Source organism: Sebastes umbrosus, chromosome 4 (assembly GCF_015220745.1).
Source record: "Sebastes umbrosus isolate fSebUmb1 chromosome 4, fSebUmb1.pri, whole genome shotgun sequence".
NCBI lineage: Eukaryota > Metazoa > Chordata > Actinopteri > Perciformes > Sebastidae > Sebastes > Sebastes umbrosus.
Window position 1 is genome coordinate 7,026,548 of NC_051272.1, and position 16,681 is coordinate 7,043,228.

The following is a 16,681-nucleotide window of genomic DNA, read 5'->3' on the forward strand; positions in this document are numbered from 1 at the left end:
ATGATAATATTAGTCCCGTGCGAAATTGGCATCTCTGGGATTTGGGATCGTATCTATTTTTTTTGCAAGGTTTTTCTGCCTCTCTTCCAGGTCGAGAATTATGGATGCTGCGCTGGCAATGAATGAAAGTTTTGACAGCATTTTGGGTGCAAATTCAGGAGGTTCATCTCGCTACACAGCATGGAGAGCCATTCGCACCGGCACTGGAGCAGGAGGTCTTTGTGAATATTACATAAACATAAATAAGCCTGTATAATATGAGAATATTTATAAAATCACATATAAATATTACATAGTTTAATATTTTGTAATACAAGCGGATGTTACGCAGAGCCTTGACATCATATCCGGGGGATAATGTCAGTTAATTTGAGTAAAATACACGCTTATCCCGTGCAAATGCGCTGCAGGTAACACAGACTCGGTGGGTAATTTCTAAGTCACATGAGGTCACCTGGTAATACTAGTTCCTTGCGAATACGGCTTTAGACTTGTAAAATTGTAAATGATCTCTTCCATCCTCTATTTGATCATTTTTGATGAGCTATCTCTCCCTCTTGAAGTCAGTGTTGAAAGACCAAAGCTACAAAAAGGTTTTATTCCACTGTCATCTCTTGTTAATTTCATAAAGTGCCTATTTTAAACAGATGACTAATATCTCTGTACACTGGTGCTGATGATGATTAGCGGATGAGTCGATGAGTAAACTGACAGAAAATTAACCGCCAAGCCATCGTTTCCGAGAACACACTAGCCAAACATATCTTGGACAGAGCGAATCCATCTATTAATTCGCACTTAAAAAATTGGCAACAGAATTAAAAATCGCACCCACACACAAAAAAAAAGAAGCCAAAGCTTTTAAATGGCTGAAACCTAAGATTGATGACCTACATTGATGAGCGGAAGGAGATATTTAATCAAATATGTATAATGGAGAAACTGACATACTCCCTCAGAGTACACCAAGATATATTTATGAATGTCTGGTCAAGATGTATTGAGTACTTTAGACCCTGAAGACACAATTACTAATGTAAAAGCACTGAAAAAGGAAATTATAAAAGATCCTATGTGACAATAGAGATGACTGTCTTGACTTCCTCCTCCTATTAAAATGTATTTATCTATTTATTTTCACATCTCTCAATCAAAGTTCATCTAAATCTGAATAAGTTAGAAAAGTCAAACTGCTGAAAAGTACCCAAAGATATTTCATTAAAAAAAACAGTAAAAGAAAAAAAAAATCTTTAGAAGTGATGTTAATTTGTAAAGTTGTTTCTTATTTCTGTAAAAGTCTTGTTTGCATGTGCTAGCAGTTCTTATTCCGACAGCGTTTCTATAAGTAAACCACTACACCTCCACACCTGTAGTTATGGTAACTAATAAGTAATTGTATGTGATTCTGATCCTTAACTTTCATACCTTATTGTCTTGCACTAACATTGCTAACAAACACAAAAAGCAAGCGGGTCAGAAACATTAGAGACAGAAAAACCCTCTAAATGTATTTGTTGTTATGGGCCAGAAAAATCTTCTCTGTAGGAGAGTTTAAATGCCAACACGATTGTTCCTGTTACGCCACTCTTACCTCTGACATTGTGATTCATATCAGGCTGCTATTGTACTGGAAGGGTAAACATTTGGCTGTATAATATCTCCATGAATGCACGACTGATTGTTGAACAGCTGAGGTGAAGGAGGCACTCACGTGTTTAGAGAGGTTGTCGCTCTTGCAGTCTAAATCATACCTGCAGAGAAGAGAAGAGGAAGAGATGAGAGGTTTGAGCAGCAGGTCTGTGACTGAAAGACTGCCAAAACACAAATTAGTAGTCAATGACGAAAGCTTCTCTCCCTTCATCACCTACCATTAATGCAAGGCACTTGTCCGCTAATCACGGCAGAGAAGCTGTTCAGGTTTAAAGCAGGCTCGTGATTACGGCGCCAAAAGCTTTAGTGATCTGATTTCATGCATGAGGCTACAACAATATTAGTGGGCTCAGTATCGCTAATGGCTGTCAGGTGGAAATCTTTACTTTACCCAGCAAATTTCACATTTTCCAATTTTAAGTGTTTGATGTTTTAATAGCTGTTGAATAAAAGATATGAAAAGAATAAGACAGATAAAAGAATTATTAATCATTTAAAACATGAAAGTGGAGACAAAAGAAACAATAAACTAATAGGTTTTAAGTTTGGATTAAAGATGGTCAGAACTCTGCAAAGGATAAGCATGTGAAGATGGATGGTCAGTCATCCGGGAGGTTATTCCAAGTATGTATGTACATTGTAGTAGCAATGTCTAAGCATGTCTATTCCAATATTTTTTGCTCTGCTATATAGAACTACTTGCAGCACAGTACAACCAGACCACATCCCTGGATATGCAGCTTTCACTTGTATAAAGATGTTTGTTGTGTATTTTCTCGGGCTGTCAAAGTTAACGCGATAATAACACGTTAATGCAATCTTTTTTGACGCCACTAATTTTGGTACCAACCTTGCTCTGCTAGCATGTCGGCAAAGGAGGTTAAATAACGCTCCAAAGTTAGGCTAAATTTTGGCGAGGAAAAACTGGCATGAACATTTTCAAAGGGGCCCCTTGACCTCTGACCTCAAGATATGTGAATGAAAATGGGTTCTCTGGGTACCCACGAGTCTCCCCTTTACAGACATGCCCACTTTATGATAATCACATGCAGTTTGGGGCAAGTCATAGTCAAGTCAGCACACTGACACACTGACAGCTGTTGGGCTGCAGTTTGCCATGTAATGATTCGAGCATATTTCTTAAGCTAAATGCAGTACCTGTGAGGGTTTCTGGACAACATTTGTAATTTTTTTGTGTTGTTAATTTACTTCCAATAATAAATATACACATGTATTTGCATAAAGCAAACATATTTGTCCACTCCCATGGTGATAAGAGTATTAAATACTTGACAAATCTCCCTTTACGGTACATTTTGAAGATATAAAAAATGTGTGATTAACTTGCGATTAACTGCGGACAATCATGGGATTAATCACGATTAAATATTTTAATTGTTTGACAGCCCTACTTCTTTCATACCTACTTGCCTATACATAATACCTATTTATGTTTATGTCTGCTTAACTATGAGTAGCTATGTTGTCTTTGTTGACTTGAGGTCTATATTTGCATCTGCCTGTATATTTGTTCTCAGCACTGCTTGTATATCGAGAGCTGCTGACAAGCAGAGTCCTTATATTCCTTGTACGTGTCAACATAATTGGCCAATTAAGTTGATTCTGATTCGGAAAGGACAGCTGGCAGATGGTCCAAACATATTTAGGAATGCAGTAAGTTTAAGCACAATATCTTGGATGCCACTTTTGATGAAACTTTAGAGAGTAAAGCATCTCACTGCTCCATTCTAGCATTTAAATTGTATTTGGCAAAAGCAAAGTGGTAGCGGAGTGTTTGATTGCTTGTCATTGCTTATAAGCTTAGAGGAATGATGCATCTCATCACAGCATTCTCACATTTTGAAACACTGATCACTCCAAATTGCACAGAACAAGGCCATAATTTCCAATGGTAAGAGTGAGCCATAGCGAAACGCACTGCCCTGATTTGCTGCCAGGTTTTGCAACTTAACTACATTGAACTTTGACCCCAATTACACTGACCGCCACAAGGCCAGTCCTATGGGATTTTGGCATTGACAGGAGACGTTTCAAAAGTAAAGATTTCAGTGTAGAGAGGAACAAAGAGAAGTAAATTTTGTCCTATAACAGGTAAAAAATGGGTAAAAAATCTTAACATGACAGAAAATATCTGAGAGGACATGAACACCAGGTTAGAAAATACATATTGTTATTGTTTACATTACTGTTTTGCCTTGCCTACAGATTTTTTTTTTATTGTTGCAGTATAACATCACAAAAAGACATAGGACAATTCAACAGTGTTAAAACATACAGACATTAGGACATAAAGACAAGTACTAGGGCCCTATGAAAGCTATTTTTTCCCAAATACTGTATTTTAGGATTCAAGCACATTTTGTCATCAGAAAAAATATCTAATCATGTGGTGGATGAATAAAATGTCAATTCATAAGAAATATACAAAATTGTATGAATAGCAATGAATTTGATGTAACACAACATTGCACTATTTTTTATCAATGAAAGTGCTTCAATACGGCTATAAAACAAAGCATTCCATCCTTTTGTAAAATAAAGTGCTCTGAATTTAGATGATAGTGTCGAATTCCTCAGGTTTGTGGATGACTAACAGGTGACCCCTCCCCCAGGTTTCTCCTCGACCCGTGTCTTGCACTCTCATTGGCCCCGACATTTAGCCTGCTAGGTGATGCATCGGCGAGCCTCTCCGCTCACGTCTTTGAACAGCGAGCACTGAGCCAATGCCAAATTTGCCTCTGATCTGTGGCCTTTGTCGGAAAGCTCAAAAAACTGTTAGTGAGTGGAAAATCAGGGCTTAAGTTGTGTAGTGTAAACTACGCAAGTCATCTGAGAGGGCCTCTTCCACATGACGCTGTGTGTGTGTGTGTGTGTCAGTGTGTGTAGGAGCTGATCCTCGCTCTCGGTGAAACACAGACACAGAGCAGAGAAGAGAGGCAGCTTGCCCGTAAATGAAACCAAAAAATAGCGCCATTTTTCTCTTCATTTGGCTTATGTGCTGTGCAAAAACGCTTATAATGGCAGGGAAAACCCTGATTTTCATAAATTGCATCCACACTTTGGCAAATTCCACGATATTTTACAGCTGATTCTGCATCGCGGAAATCGTAGGGTCCTAAAGTACACAGTTAACACTGAACTGGGAGGTTGAGTTTGACCAGTGTTTGTGACATGACATTCTGTAAAGTGAGGGATTTTGTGGATATATGATTTCCACCTGACAGCACAGCTGGGCTTACAAAGTACTTATAATAAGGATTCAACACTCACAGCTTCTCTCCGCCTGACATACTTGTCCATCTTATGCAGGTGCATTAATCCCCCCCCAAAAAAACAGGATTAACATCGTGCAAACCATGTGATCCACTCGCTTCTCCGGAGAGCAATTTATCCAGCTGTATTTACTTCCCCTAACCCGTCACCTTCCTGGGTGTCTCAGGTGTGTGTCAACATGTGTGTGTGTGTGTGGATTGTGTGCAGAAGCGGGCAGCGGAGTGTGTGAAAGGGAGAGCCTGAGCTTTTCTTCAGACAGCATGCCATGTACGATAAGGCGCCTGCAGACAAAACTGGGAGACTCTGTGTGTCACTACAGGAGGCTGGGGGGGGGCTCCAATACAGTGGTGTTATACTAATGTAATTCCATAAAAGCAACGAAACACGCTGCTGTTACGCAACACGCCGAAGGCAAAATGCACAGGTGCGCTTCATGTTCTATTCGCCCCTGTCACTCCCAAATGTTCATGAATGATTCATGTAAACTTATTTAATAATGAGAGACCCAAAGAGAGAGTGAGAAAGAGAGAGAGGGGGGTGGGAAGAAAAACATACTATGTACTGTAGTCAAGTCAAGTCAATTTTATTTTTATATCGCAAAGTTGCCTCTAGGGGCTTTACAATCTGTATCTGACACTCTCTATCCCTAGACCCTTGATTCGGATTAAAAAAACAAAAAAAAATCCTTTAATAAAGGTGCTCAATGCGAGATTGGGAATAGTTATTGCCTCCGCATGGCTCTCAACATGGAGACGGCTGAGCCTGCAGCTCGCAGCTAACAGCGCTAACAGTGAAAACAAAGGCAACAGTGCTGACAGAGCTAACAGTGTTTACCTGAGGGGGAACCAGAGGGTGTTTGCTACGCTTCCGAGACGACAACGTCAGTCAGGACGGAGTGGCGACTATGAGCTAGCCAGTGGGCCCCCTCACCTCTCACGTGCTTTGAAGCAAATTTTTGTAGTGGCCAAACGGTGGAACTACAACTTCTGTGTCCGTTATGTGATGCCATTGGGCCCAAAAATGCTTTTCCCCATAGACTTACATTGGGAAAGATCGGCGAACACTTGAATAGCCCTTATTTAAATCATTAGGTCCTAAAAGTTGTAGAACGCACTTAATAGCAGAATCCAGAGTTATTTTCCTTCCTCCGTTCATGTTAATGAGACCCAGACCGAGGCTGGACTGCGGCCTGGGAGGCGGGGTTAATGGAAAACGCTACTGAGCCTGCTCTATAGGCCCAATGGATGCAGAAGATCGCTGGACATCTGGGTACTTTATCACTCGGCCGTCGAGCCATTTTGGCTTCATGTGCCACTGAGCAACTCATTCATAGGAATGAACAGGAGCCCGCTGTTCTCTTTATACATATACTCTTTTACCTGGATATGTCAACAAAGCATGGAGAAGCATGGAGTGACTTCATCCTCTGCTCAGGTAGACATTACTCTTCTATAACTTTACATAGCAAAAAGTTGTTTGCTGCTATATCGAGTAGAGCACCTTTAACAGGGAAAAATGGAAGAAACCTCAGGAAGAGCAACAGAAGGGATGGAGGGATCCCTCACACTGGACGGACAAACATGCGATCGTATGTGCTGCATAGAGCAACATTATAAAAGGACAGTACTGACAATCATTCAGTATAACTAAATTATAGATGATTGCGAACACATATAAAGAATGTATGATGATTTAGCTGCACGTGTTCACCCACACACACACACACACACACACACACACACACACACACGCACACCTACATACACAGAGTGTGTGCAGGAGTACATGTCCCACGGCGCCTCGTGAGTGCACATTTGCTGTGTGTGACTGAATGTGTGTGTTTATGTGGATGACATCACTGTGCATCGGCACTGGGCCAGACAGGATTTCTCTTGGTCCTGTGCTGTCTGTCTTGCGGGGGGGTGCGGCTGCTCAGAGCTCCCTTTGAACTGAGCAATGATGACTAATGATGGTACACACAAACAAACGGGGTCGGAGAGGCAGGCAAACAACAGACGACAGCACGCTGACACTTGAGCTCCGTCTCCTCAGAGCTTCATGAAACCCTCATAAAACCTTCATACCGACTGATACAAAATGCTACAAAAATGTTTTATGAGCACATATTCGGTGCTGTAATTGGTCCTGACAGATTATCTTGAAGGTGTTTTTTATATTTTTATTAACGATGGCAAACTCATGCCTTTTTGCCCTCAGTCTCGTAACATCATTAAACAGACAGAGATTTGTCAAATGTTCATTTCTGGTAGAGACACTTCAGATGAAACAACAAAACTCTGACATTTCTTTTCCCCGTTGCATGAAGTCACATCTATGGTTTACAAGAAGCTACAGTAACACTTTTCTTTGGAGTTTGAATCCACTTAATGGATGTTGCCTTGAACAAAAACATCTGCCAAATGAATGTAATGAATATTTACATAATGGATATGAAAAAATTTGCATTGTCGACACATTAGTATGCATAGTAGGACTCTTCTAATCATTTTTAAATCTCACTTTCATAAAAAATAAAGTTCAAATTTTCAACAATTCAAATATAAATTAACCATTTGTTGCTTGAAATAAATGTAAACCTAGGTTGGTGTCTGTAATCCTTATAATTACAGGTATTGGGTTTAGATTAGGGTTGACGATTTTGAAAAAATTAAACATGATTCGCGATATTAGAGGGAATGGTAATGTTTACATCATTATTCTCATTTTCATTGAAAAACACATTAATATGATTATGGAGTGTTTTTTGTATGGATCTGTACCAGATAAGGATGTTTTCTTTAGTCTGTAGTATATGATGTGTAGGCCACAACATCTCTGCAGAACCACAATATTTAATATAAAATGGTGTTTTTTACACACATTTCGCCTTTAACAAATATTGCACCTCACAGAGGTGACGTGTTGCTGGAAGACAGCGGTGGAATAGTGGAATACGTACATGGTGGAAACGCGAGTGTTTGTTGTGTTGGGAGTACAGAAAGCGTAGCTTAGTGTTATTAAAAAGAATTTCAATGTCATGGCTGAATATTTATAATATTTATTTCTTTAAATTCGATGGCCGGCCCTATTTATTTGAGCCAGAGAATACAGATATTCAGATTTCACAACGAGACTTGTCCTCAAGCGGGACTTGGATGCAAAAACAAACAGACCGGATCAAGCGGAAAGTAAGAAAAACGTTTTATTTCTCTGTAGCGTCCTTTCTATAATGCTGTCAGAAACTAATAATAACAATTTGAACCTGCCAGTGGCCGAAACAAGCACTTTTAGTGAACGTAACATGCTCACTTGCTCATTTCGTGGCTGCCAGTTACAGCGCTCTCCCTCAATAATGGAACAGTTTCATAAATTGTTGTCCCCATTTGTCACTTAAACACAGAAACATGGTAAAATAAAAGAATACTGTAGTTACCCTTTAATACAGCTAAATCCTTCTTTTATTACTTTTTGGGAGGGTATTTCACGTCATTTGTTGAGGTCTGATCCAATTTGCCACACTTGATTAGACAACCACCCACCCGGGGGGCTTCCACTGGCTTCAGTGAGCATCTCAAGTTTAAATAAATAAAAAACAGCAGTGAGGAGCACTGAACATGGCCGGCAGTGAGATGGGAGTTAACGGGATTTCCAGGCAGCAGAGGAAGCAAAGTGTGTCGTAGCTTTGGGGTCTTCGGGTAAAGAGAGCATGGGATGGTTCAGCAGCAGCTATGCAGGCAGTTTGCGGGGAGCTGTCTGGCTGTATGGATGTCCTGAAGGGATGCGAGGCGCTGGGTGGGAGTGAGGGAATTGGAGGTAACGAGGGGCTGGGGGGAGCTGCACGAGCTACAGTAAAAAACACTTCCAGCCCTCAGGACAGTGGCGGAGGAAAGCAGGGGTAACCACTGGTTCTGTAATGACATAAGCATGTGTGTGCGTGTGTGTGTGTGTGTTACAGCTCAACATGAGGAGCAAATAGTAAATGTGTGTCTGTGTGTGAGCAAATGTGCGTGTTTTGGAGACTTTTTCTTTTTCTGAGGGCAGCCGTGTCCTTCACTGCGAGTGATTGTAGGGCCATCAGCCCAGCAGACAGTAACGGGGCCTGATGCTCAACCACTCACAACGGGCCCTACAGGGAGTCGGCCCTGCCGCACACAAACACACACACACACACACACACACACACACTCCATCCCTCTATCCCCTCTATCCACTGCTTGTCAGCTTTAAACATCTTGCATTATACTCTGGAAAAAGTCTGCACTACATTTGTCTAATGCCGGGTAACAACTACACAAGAATCAAGCCGATTTTGGCCCCGACAATCCTCAGCAAAGTCACAATTTTTTGATGGTTCTAAAGATTATCTTTACAAATATTCCTGTGGTGTGAAGTATATTAAGATCTGATCGGCACAGTCCATCCTGGCCGCAATGATTTAAAATCCTAAAAATTAAACATGTTCAATATTTACGATCGGATATCCTGTTGTGTGAACCCCGAGGCCAGCCAATGACGCAGTCACGTGGGAATGAACGATAGCCAATTGAGAACCAAGCTGACTGAATCGGAAGGACAGAGGCTAATGTATGAGCTAACGCAAAACGCAAAGCATAAAGTAGTAGTAAGACGGACCTCAGAAATGGAGGACCAACTTGTTAATTTGTTACTTAATTTGTTGTTGTTAATTTTGTGTCTCCATGACTTCATCCATCCATCTTTTGTGAATTTTCAATACAAAGTAGTACAAAAACTAACATCGCTAATTATTCCTTCCTGTCGTCCGCCATGCTTGTTTACAATTAAGTCACGTTTGATTGCGAGAGATTTTGCGAGATTTTTCTTTTTTTTTTTAGTTGGGACTGTTGTTGTTCATGAATAGAATCTGTTAGTGATGCAGATGGTTAAACACAATGAAAACAGACGCACACACACAAACACATACAAAATATCACACCAATTATTCATACTTGCCTGCCAAGCACACAAAAGGTTACATACAGAGAAATGGAAACACCCACATTGCCTTAAAAATGTTCACACAACCATATGCTCAGATTCATACACCCACACACACACACAAATATTCCTATATGTATCTGCACACACATGTTTACATGCCTAAAGGTATACACACAGACCTTATTTGACACACACTGTATATACAACTTAAATACAATGAACTGCTTACACACTTACACATACACACACACACACACACACACACACGTACACAAGCAACAGCTAGCGTCTCTCCTTGACCTTCAGCGTAACCTCCCACAGCTTGTAAGCAGCATGTTGCCCCGCTGACAGGCCAACAAGTAAACAAACAAAAGAGCTGTTCCATATTTCATGAGCTATCATGGGGAAATACAGTGAAAATGCGTGAGGCTGGAGCACAATAGAGAAAAATCCAGATTATCATAATTACCTGGACAGCTTAACTTTAGGGCTACATGAGGAAATACGACTGATCTAACTTTAAAGAGCAGCGTGACTCAAAATACAGGTTTATCTGATGTGGACAGGAAAACATTTAACTATTCTATTAAAAGCTAAAATAAATACTTTTCTGTCAGTCTTTGAACCTAATGAACCAAGCAGGACAATTTTCATCACTCAATCACATGCACAGCTCGCTTTCAAACCAATGAGCCAGATAAGGAATCCTGCCAATCTAGCAACCAGATAGATTAAAGAACTTTCTTCACTTCATGTCAAAAACAACCCAGTCGCCAGAATAAAATGTTGTTATTGTATATTTCTGCAAACTACGGATACATTGAATCTCAACATTTCTGAACCAAAAATACATTTCATATCAACTAGGACTGAAACGATTCCTCGAGAAACTTGACTAACTCAATAACTAAAAATCATCTCCGTTTACTGCTCTTAGCAGCTTATAATACATAATTAAACGTACTAATGGCAAGATTTTTTTTAATCAAAGAAAATATTTAATAACAAATTCAATCATTTATTTCCAAATAATTTAAACTGTGTGTTTTTATGCAAATAACCACTACAGATGACAATAACACAGCAATATAAATAATAAAAATGTTGATTTTTCCCTTGTCTCCTGGATGAAAGTCCTGTGTTTGACCAATCCATCCACCCTGTCCTCCTCCCTATGCAGACTTTATTTCAACGTATTTGTCATACATCAAATACAAACGTAATCTGGGAGAAAATACTTGAAATGTAATTCACAATGCGGCTTCGTTTTACGGGAATGTGATTTTTAGGAGATCAGGCTGGTTAAAAAAGAGCTTTGCAACCACTTTACATTATTACCTCGGAAATTCACTCCACTTGCAAAATGCTCACTGCCGCTCAGATTCTTTGAGAGTTCCCTCACAGAGCAGAGCCTTTTCTACAAAATCTAACTGTATAACCATTCGATATAGATGTCCCTCACTAAATTATGATCCTCAAAAGTACAGTATGACCTTCAAAAATCACATTTTTAAACTACTGTGTCTTAGACCGTCTTTACTCCTTGCATTCAGATGGTATCTAGATATGATTTAACCTAATTACATCTGTCTTTAAGTGCTGAGACGAAGCCACGTTTAGGAACATCCAACTCTTGATATCTAGGTTTGTGTTGCCTCCTACAACACAACTGGGAATCTTCTGAATAGGACAATACACATTGAACTGTGTTTACAAATGATACTACACAATAAAATGCATGAATGGGGAGAACTTGATTGGACCTCAAAATGAGCCCTGAGGGACCTCAGAGGTGTTTGCTGTCCGCTGTGGTAGTTGAAGAATCTTTTGTTTGAACAGAGCAGCTTCTATTTGAGCGGGAAGGTCTGAGAAAAGTCTGCGCTGACCCAGAGATACCCACCCAGTGCTTAAGGCAGTCAATTAAAATTGTATGATCAACTGTGTCAAAAGCCGCACTTAGGTCTAAAAGGATTAAGGCCGAGCAATCTCCTGCATCTGCTGTTGAAAGGAGGTCGTTTGTTACTTTCAAAAGGGCTTTTTTCTGCACTGCAAAGCATCCTAAAACATGATTCAATCTCAAGTAAAAAACAGGTTTTACAAAAATATATTATAACTGACAGTGGCAGGAGTTCAGGGTCTTGATCGCTGAAAGTGAATTTACTTTTGCAGGTTCTGTAATTGTTTGCTTTATGACTCAATTAACAAACAACTGTGAGTACAAACTTGTCTTTTCAATAGATGCCGAGGTGAAATGAACAATACTGAAAATGGATCATGATTATCACAAAATGCTAAGTGCATGATTCACTGTGTGCACATGGCCCTATTTTGTCTCAAAGCATTGTATGAATGGGATGAATTCAAATGGAAATGCCGGTTGGAAAAAAGTGGCATGAAAACTTGTCTTTTATTTAAAAGGGAGAAGACTTACATCTCCCTCAGCGCAGACCATGAATATTTCAGTCTTAGCTCAACTTTGCTCCACACAGAGCAGCACCCACGCCTGCACAACAACACACAAATACACAAAGACAAACACACACACAGCAACACCCATAAGTCAACTGTTAACTCACAGGTCAAAGCGAAGATTCTGCCTCTCCTCAAAGAAATAGTCCACCATGAATTTGCGGACAAAGTCTGGGTTGAGGGTGTTATCTATGACTTCTGTCCTGCCGAACTGGAAGAGAAATGAAACAGGTGATGTTTGATTACTGGTTGCAAGACTCATTCATCAAAGTATACACCAGAACATTGCCACTGTATAGATGATAAACCATTTTGATGAAGGTAACAACAGGACCTTTCTCTTAGTGACACCGTCAGGCCAAACTTAAAAGTTCTGCCTCATTAGGATAATCAAATTCTCCATTGTTCATTCATCCAATGATTTTGTTTGCTAGAAATCATTGGACAGCTTTACAAGGCTGATATGATTTGCAATAGTCGTGTGATCATTTGAAGTGCTCACTAAGTTTCTTACTTAAGCCTCGGCTATTCTTTCCACTGACAGCTGTGGACTTGTACCGGTCATGCACTCGGTTTCATTCATACTACAATTGAGGGTCCGCGTCGTTCTGATGTTCGACGCATGCGCATTTCCCGACCCACACTCCATTCCAGTTTGCCAGGAGTTCAATGCCATTTGGCTGTCTTTGTATGCCTTTAAAGACAAATTATATAAACACGGGTCACGGCGGATCTCCTTGCACAATCTCTCTTCAAAACAGGCATCCGCTTTGTCAATTTCTTCTTCTTGGCAAACCAGCTAGAGGTGCTTACGCCTACAATCTGCACAGTCACAAATTTTGTGCTGTACACAGACGTCCACAATAGGGTCTGGGCGGACCCCTGCGGACATGGGCGGATGACGACATTTACGTCACGCAGACAAAAGCGGACCCTCGTGGACACGCGGATGCGGAAGTATGAATTGGGCTTAAAAGTTGGTCAATTTCAGTGATTGATGCTGGCTAAACATGTAGGATACATGATCATACAATAGTAGGATATTGGGAATTAATGAGTCCCAAATCCAAAATGGACCCGTAGAAGAACTAGCCAATGGTTGCATAGATTTTTTTCAATTTAAAAAAAAAATGAGACCATGGGCCTGTTTTACAGAATTTGTAGCGTGCAAGCTGCAAATTGCAATGTGAGATCACTTTCTCTTATTCATTTCAGCATGTTTTGATAGTAAAAAACAAAGCTTGTAGGACTCAAATCTGCAATTTGTAAGCGTCTGTTATTTGTGAAACGTGAAGCTGCCACTACTTGCAATCTGCATTGTAAGCACTGCTTACAAATCACTTTTGTGAAACAGGCTCCTGATCTGACAGAGACCCGGGGGTAATTACACCTGCTTCAAAATGCAATCAACCTGAACAGAGAACATCAACACAATAAACATAATTTGGACAACTCAGGTCCCGAGTTTCATTTACTAGGAACTAAGAGGACCTGAAAAGACCTCTAGTTTGCATGGCACACACTTAATCCTGTTTTGTCACACAAACATTTTAACATGAAGGAATGATACAGCAACAATTCTACACTTTCTGAAAAGAGATGCTTGCGCGTGATTGTTAAGTTGCTCAGCACGATAGACTGTATATAAAGATGGACGACATAACAGCTCCCCAAAAGTGAAGCCAAAACATCTGGATTGCCCCCTGGTGGCTGGATGCAGTATAGGTCATAAACCCCGCCCCCTCCATGTTAGCGGATGGGACATGGGCCAAACTAAAATGTCAAAGTACACATCAAATACATTTTTCCCAATGACAGTTTCTGTCATTTTAGGTAGTTCTTATCACGCTGATGTATGTTCAAGTGTTAATCTTTCTGATAAGTTTGGTTTTAACTAGTTATTTGATGCTATAAAGAGGGGGTGGGACGTCATGATTGACAGCTGCTCTGAGTGAAGTAGTCGCGGTAGCCGGAAACGCGGGAATTGTACGAGAGAGGAGCTGTAACATTAACTTTCCATCACCGTCATGTGCCAAAATGTGTCATTTTGATCATAAATGTAGTTAATAGAGATATTATGGTTAGTTGTTGTGTCTTTCTAGCCAAACAGCTACCGTGGTGCTAACTTAGCAGCTAGGTGGCTCATGTTAGCAAGCTGCAGCAGTGCTTGGCTCGTGATTGGCTCTGGCGGGTGTGTCGGCAGGACCTCGATACTGCGGCTCCAACCCACCGATTACTACTGCGCAGACTCTGGCTCCAAAATTACGTCCAAATCTAAGATGGCAGCTCTCAATATCCGTGATATTTTGGCTTCACTTATGCTTCACTATATGCAATCTATGCTCAGCACAAAACAAGTAAACAAAACAACAACAAGAGTGAGCTGGATTAAATGTGAAAAAATTCAAACCAACACAGGTTTAACCTAGCATTTCTGAGGGCAAAAAAACAGCATCACTTTTCGTGACATTATCATTTAACAGATACTGTAAGCTGGCTCACAGGCCAGCCTCCCAAAAACTCATTGTATTCCTTCAATATGACTTGCTGAAAGGCTGCCATTTAAGCTCCTTGGAAGCTTTCACTGGTTATAAATTATTCCCCCACCACCCCACCCCTGTACTCACCTCTCTCCATTCCCTGTTGGCTACTCCTTGAGTATACAGCACACAAACTGTTGAATAAGAAACAGAGGAGAGGAGAGAAACAAGAGAGGGTTAGATTGATTGAAGAGTATTTAACAACGCTGAGAAGTCAGCTGAGAGCGTGTTCTTTCCCCGGACCCCAACATGAGAGGAAAACTCCCTAATTAAATGTCACTAGAAGTTTGCCTTGCAGCATGATGATATTTCAGAGAGGGGGAGATGAGGGAGGGAGGGGGAGGATGGGGATGGGGTTAGTGAGTGTTTGTGTGGGTGGAGGAAAGTTCTCCTTATTGACATTCGAGCGTCTCCGTCCGAGGGAGTCTTGGAGTGTTTTTTGATTACGGACCTCTAGTGAAAACACAGCGAGGCAATCAAGTGGCACTAAAATGACATTTCATTTGCATTCTAGCAGCCTTTACTGTATTAACACACATCTGTCACATGGCAGCGACTCATAACTCTGAAAACCCCCGGGACCAGATACTTGGAAATCTGTTTTAACTGGTAAAATGCAGTAGAATGGTGGAAATGCTAAAGGTACATAGTTACATTAACTATGTGTCTAAAATCCTTTAAAATTGCAATAGGACAACAAATTCCAGCTAAAAATCAACAGAATACGTTTTGGATATTTTTTGTCATATGAAAAAATATGTCATTATGTTTTGTTTGGTGTCGTATCTATCTTATTTCTTCTGCTGACTCAGGTCTCTCTTGTAAAAGAGATCTTGATCTCAATGAGAATACCTGATTAAATAAAAGTTTTGCACGTCTGTTTGCACCAACAGTTCTTCAGTTCCTCGTCAATAATTCTCTCTCAGTTTTTCGCTCTTTAAAAACTAGAGTATCTTGCGTAAGAAACCTCAAACTGTTCCGTTTTGTAAGGTTGCTGTTTGCTGCTGTAATCTGAGCACCATCCTTTTGGGAATAATCTTTAAAACGCACCTCATGAGGAAGGCAGAGCAGGCGATTTCCAGCCCATTCCACCTGAGCAACAATAATTGCAAACCCTAAAAGGCCACATCAGCAACAACCTCTGTGTGTCCTTGTCCTATCTGGTCGCACGACAGCACTAAAAAAGAAAAGAAAGATAAAAAAAAACAACAGAGATGAGCCTGGTAGCTCGTGTTGAGTGCTAAGTAACCTCTAAAATGGTCTGCCTGGCTGGTTAACGATCCACGGAGACCGACGGCCAGGCTGGAGAGCTGGTTGGGCACTGTAGCTCAATGGTTACAGACACTGTTCTGTAAGAAGTTAGCAGGTTTGATTCCTGCAACAACCAATGTGTGTCTGTCATGGATGTATAACAAGAACTGGATACCGCCTATTCAATCAAATAGGCATACGCCAAAAAAGTTTTCTAGCTACCAGCTTTTCTCGGCTCGAGGTAAGTTTTACAAATATAAAAGATCCATAGATCAAAAATTGGCCACTGGAAAAAATTGGAAGCAAGGCTGATTGCGGCATCGTATCAAGGTCTTATTATACATCCATGCATTGAGTTGAAGGAAAAATGGCAGACGGATGAGAAGAGAGAGCAGTTGTGGCTCGAAAATAATCTGCTTAATGTCAGCAGAGCAGCTCATCATAACACAAACGGCCGCAAAGTACTTTGTATTTATTGATTTCTGAAAATACTCTTATTGTCCCCACGTTCACAAGGG

General features: G+C 40.6%; 1 protein-coding gene across 5 annotated transcripts in view; it reads right to left on the reverse strand.

Moving 5' to 3' along the window:
• The window catches only part of LOC119486933 (copine-8-like), an 89,002-nt gene that overhangs the window by 52,137 nt on the left and 20,184 nt on the right, over positions 1–16,681 (reverse strand). For 4 of the 5 annotated variants that reach the window (XR_005206614.1, XR_005206615.1, XR_005206616.1 and 1 more), the window contains 3 exons: positions 15,000–15,046; positions 12,480–12,583; positions 1,712–1,751 (listed from right to left, as the gene is read on the reverse strand). Coding sequence is in view for 1 of the 5 variants with exons in the window: in XM_037767494.1 (XP_037623422.1) it covers positions 1,712–1,751; positions 12,480–12,583; positions 15,000–15,046 (191 nt within the window). In the remaining 4 variants the exon portion in view is untranslated. Of the gene's footprint in view, positions 1–1,711; positions 1,752–12,479; positions 12,584–14,999; positions 15,047–16,681 lie in introns of those variants that run through there. The other variant, XR_005206617.1, reaches the window with a different exon arrangement.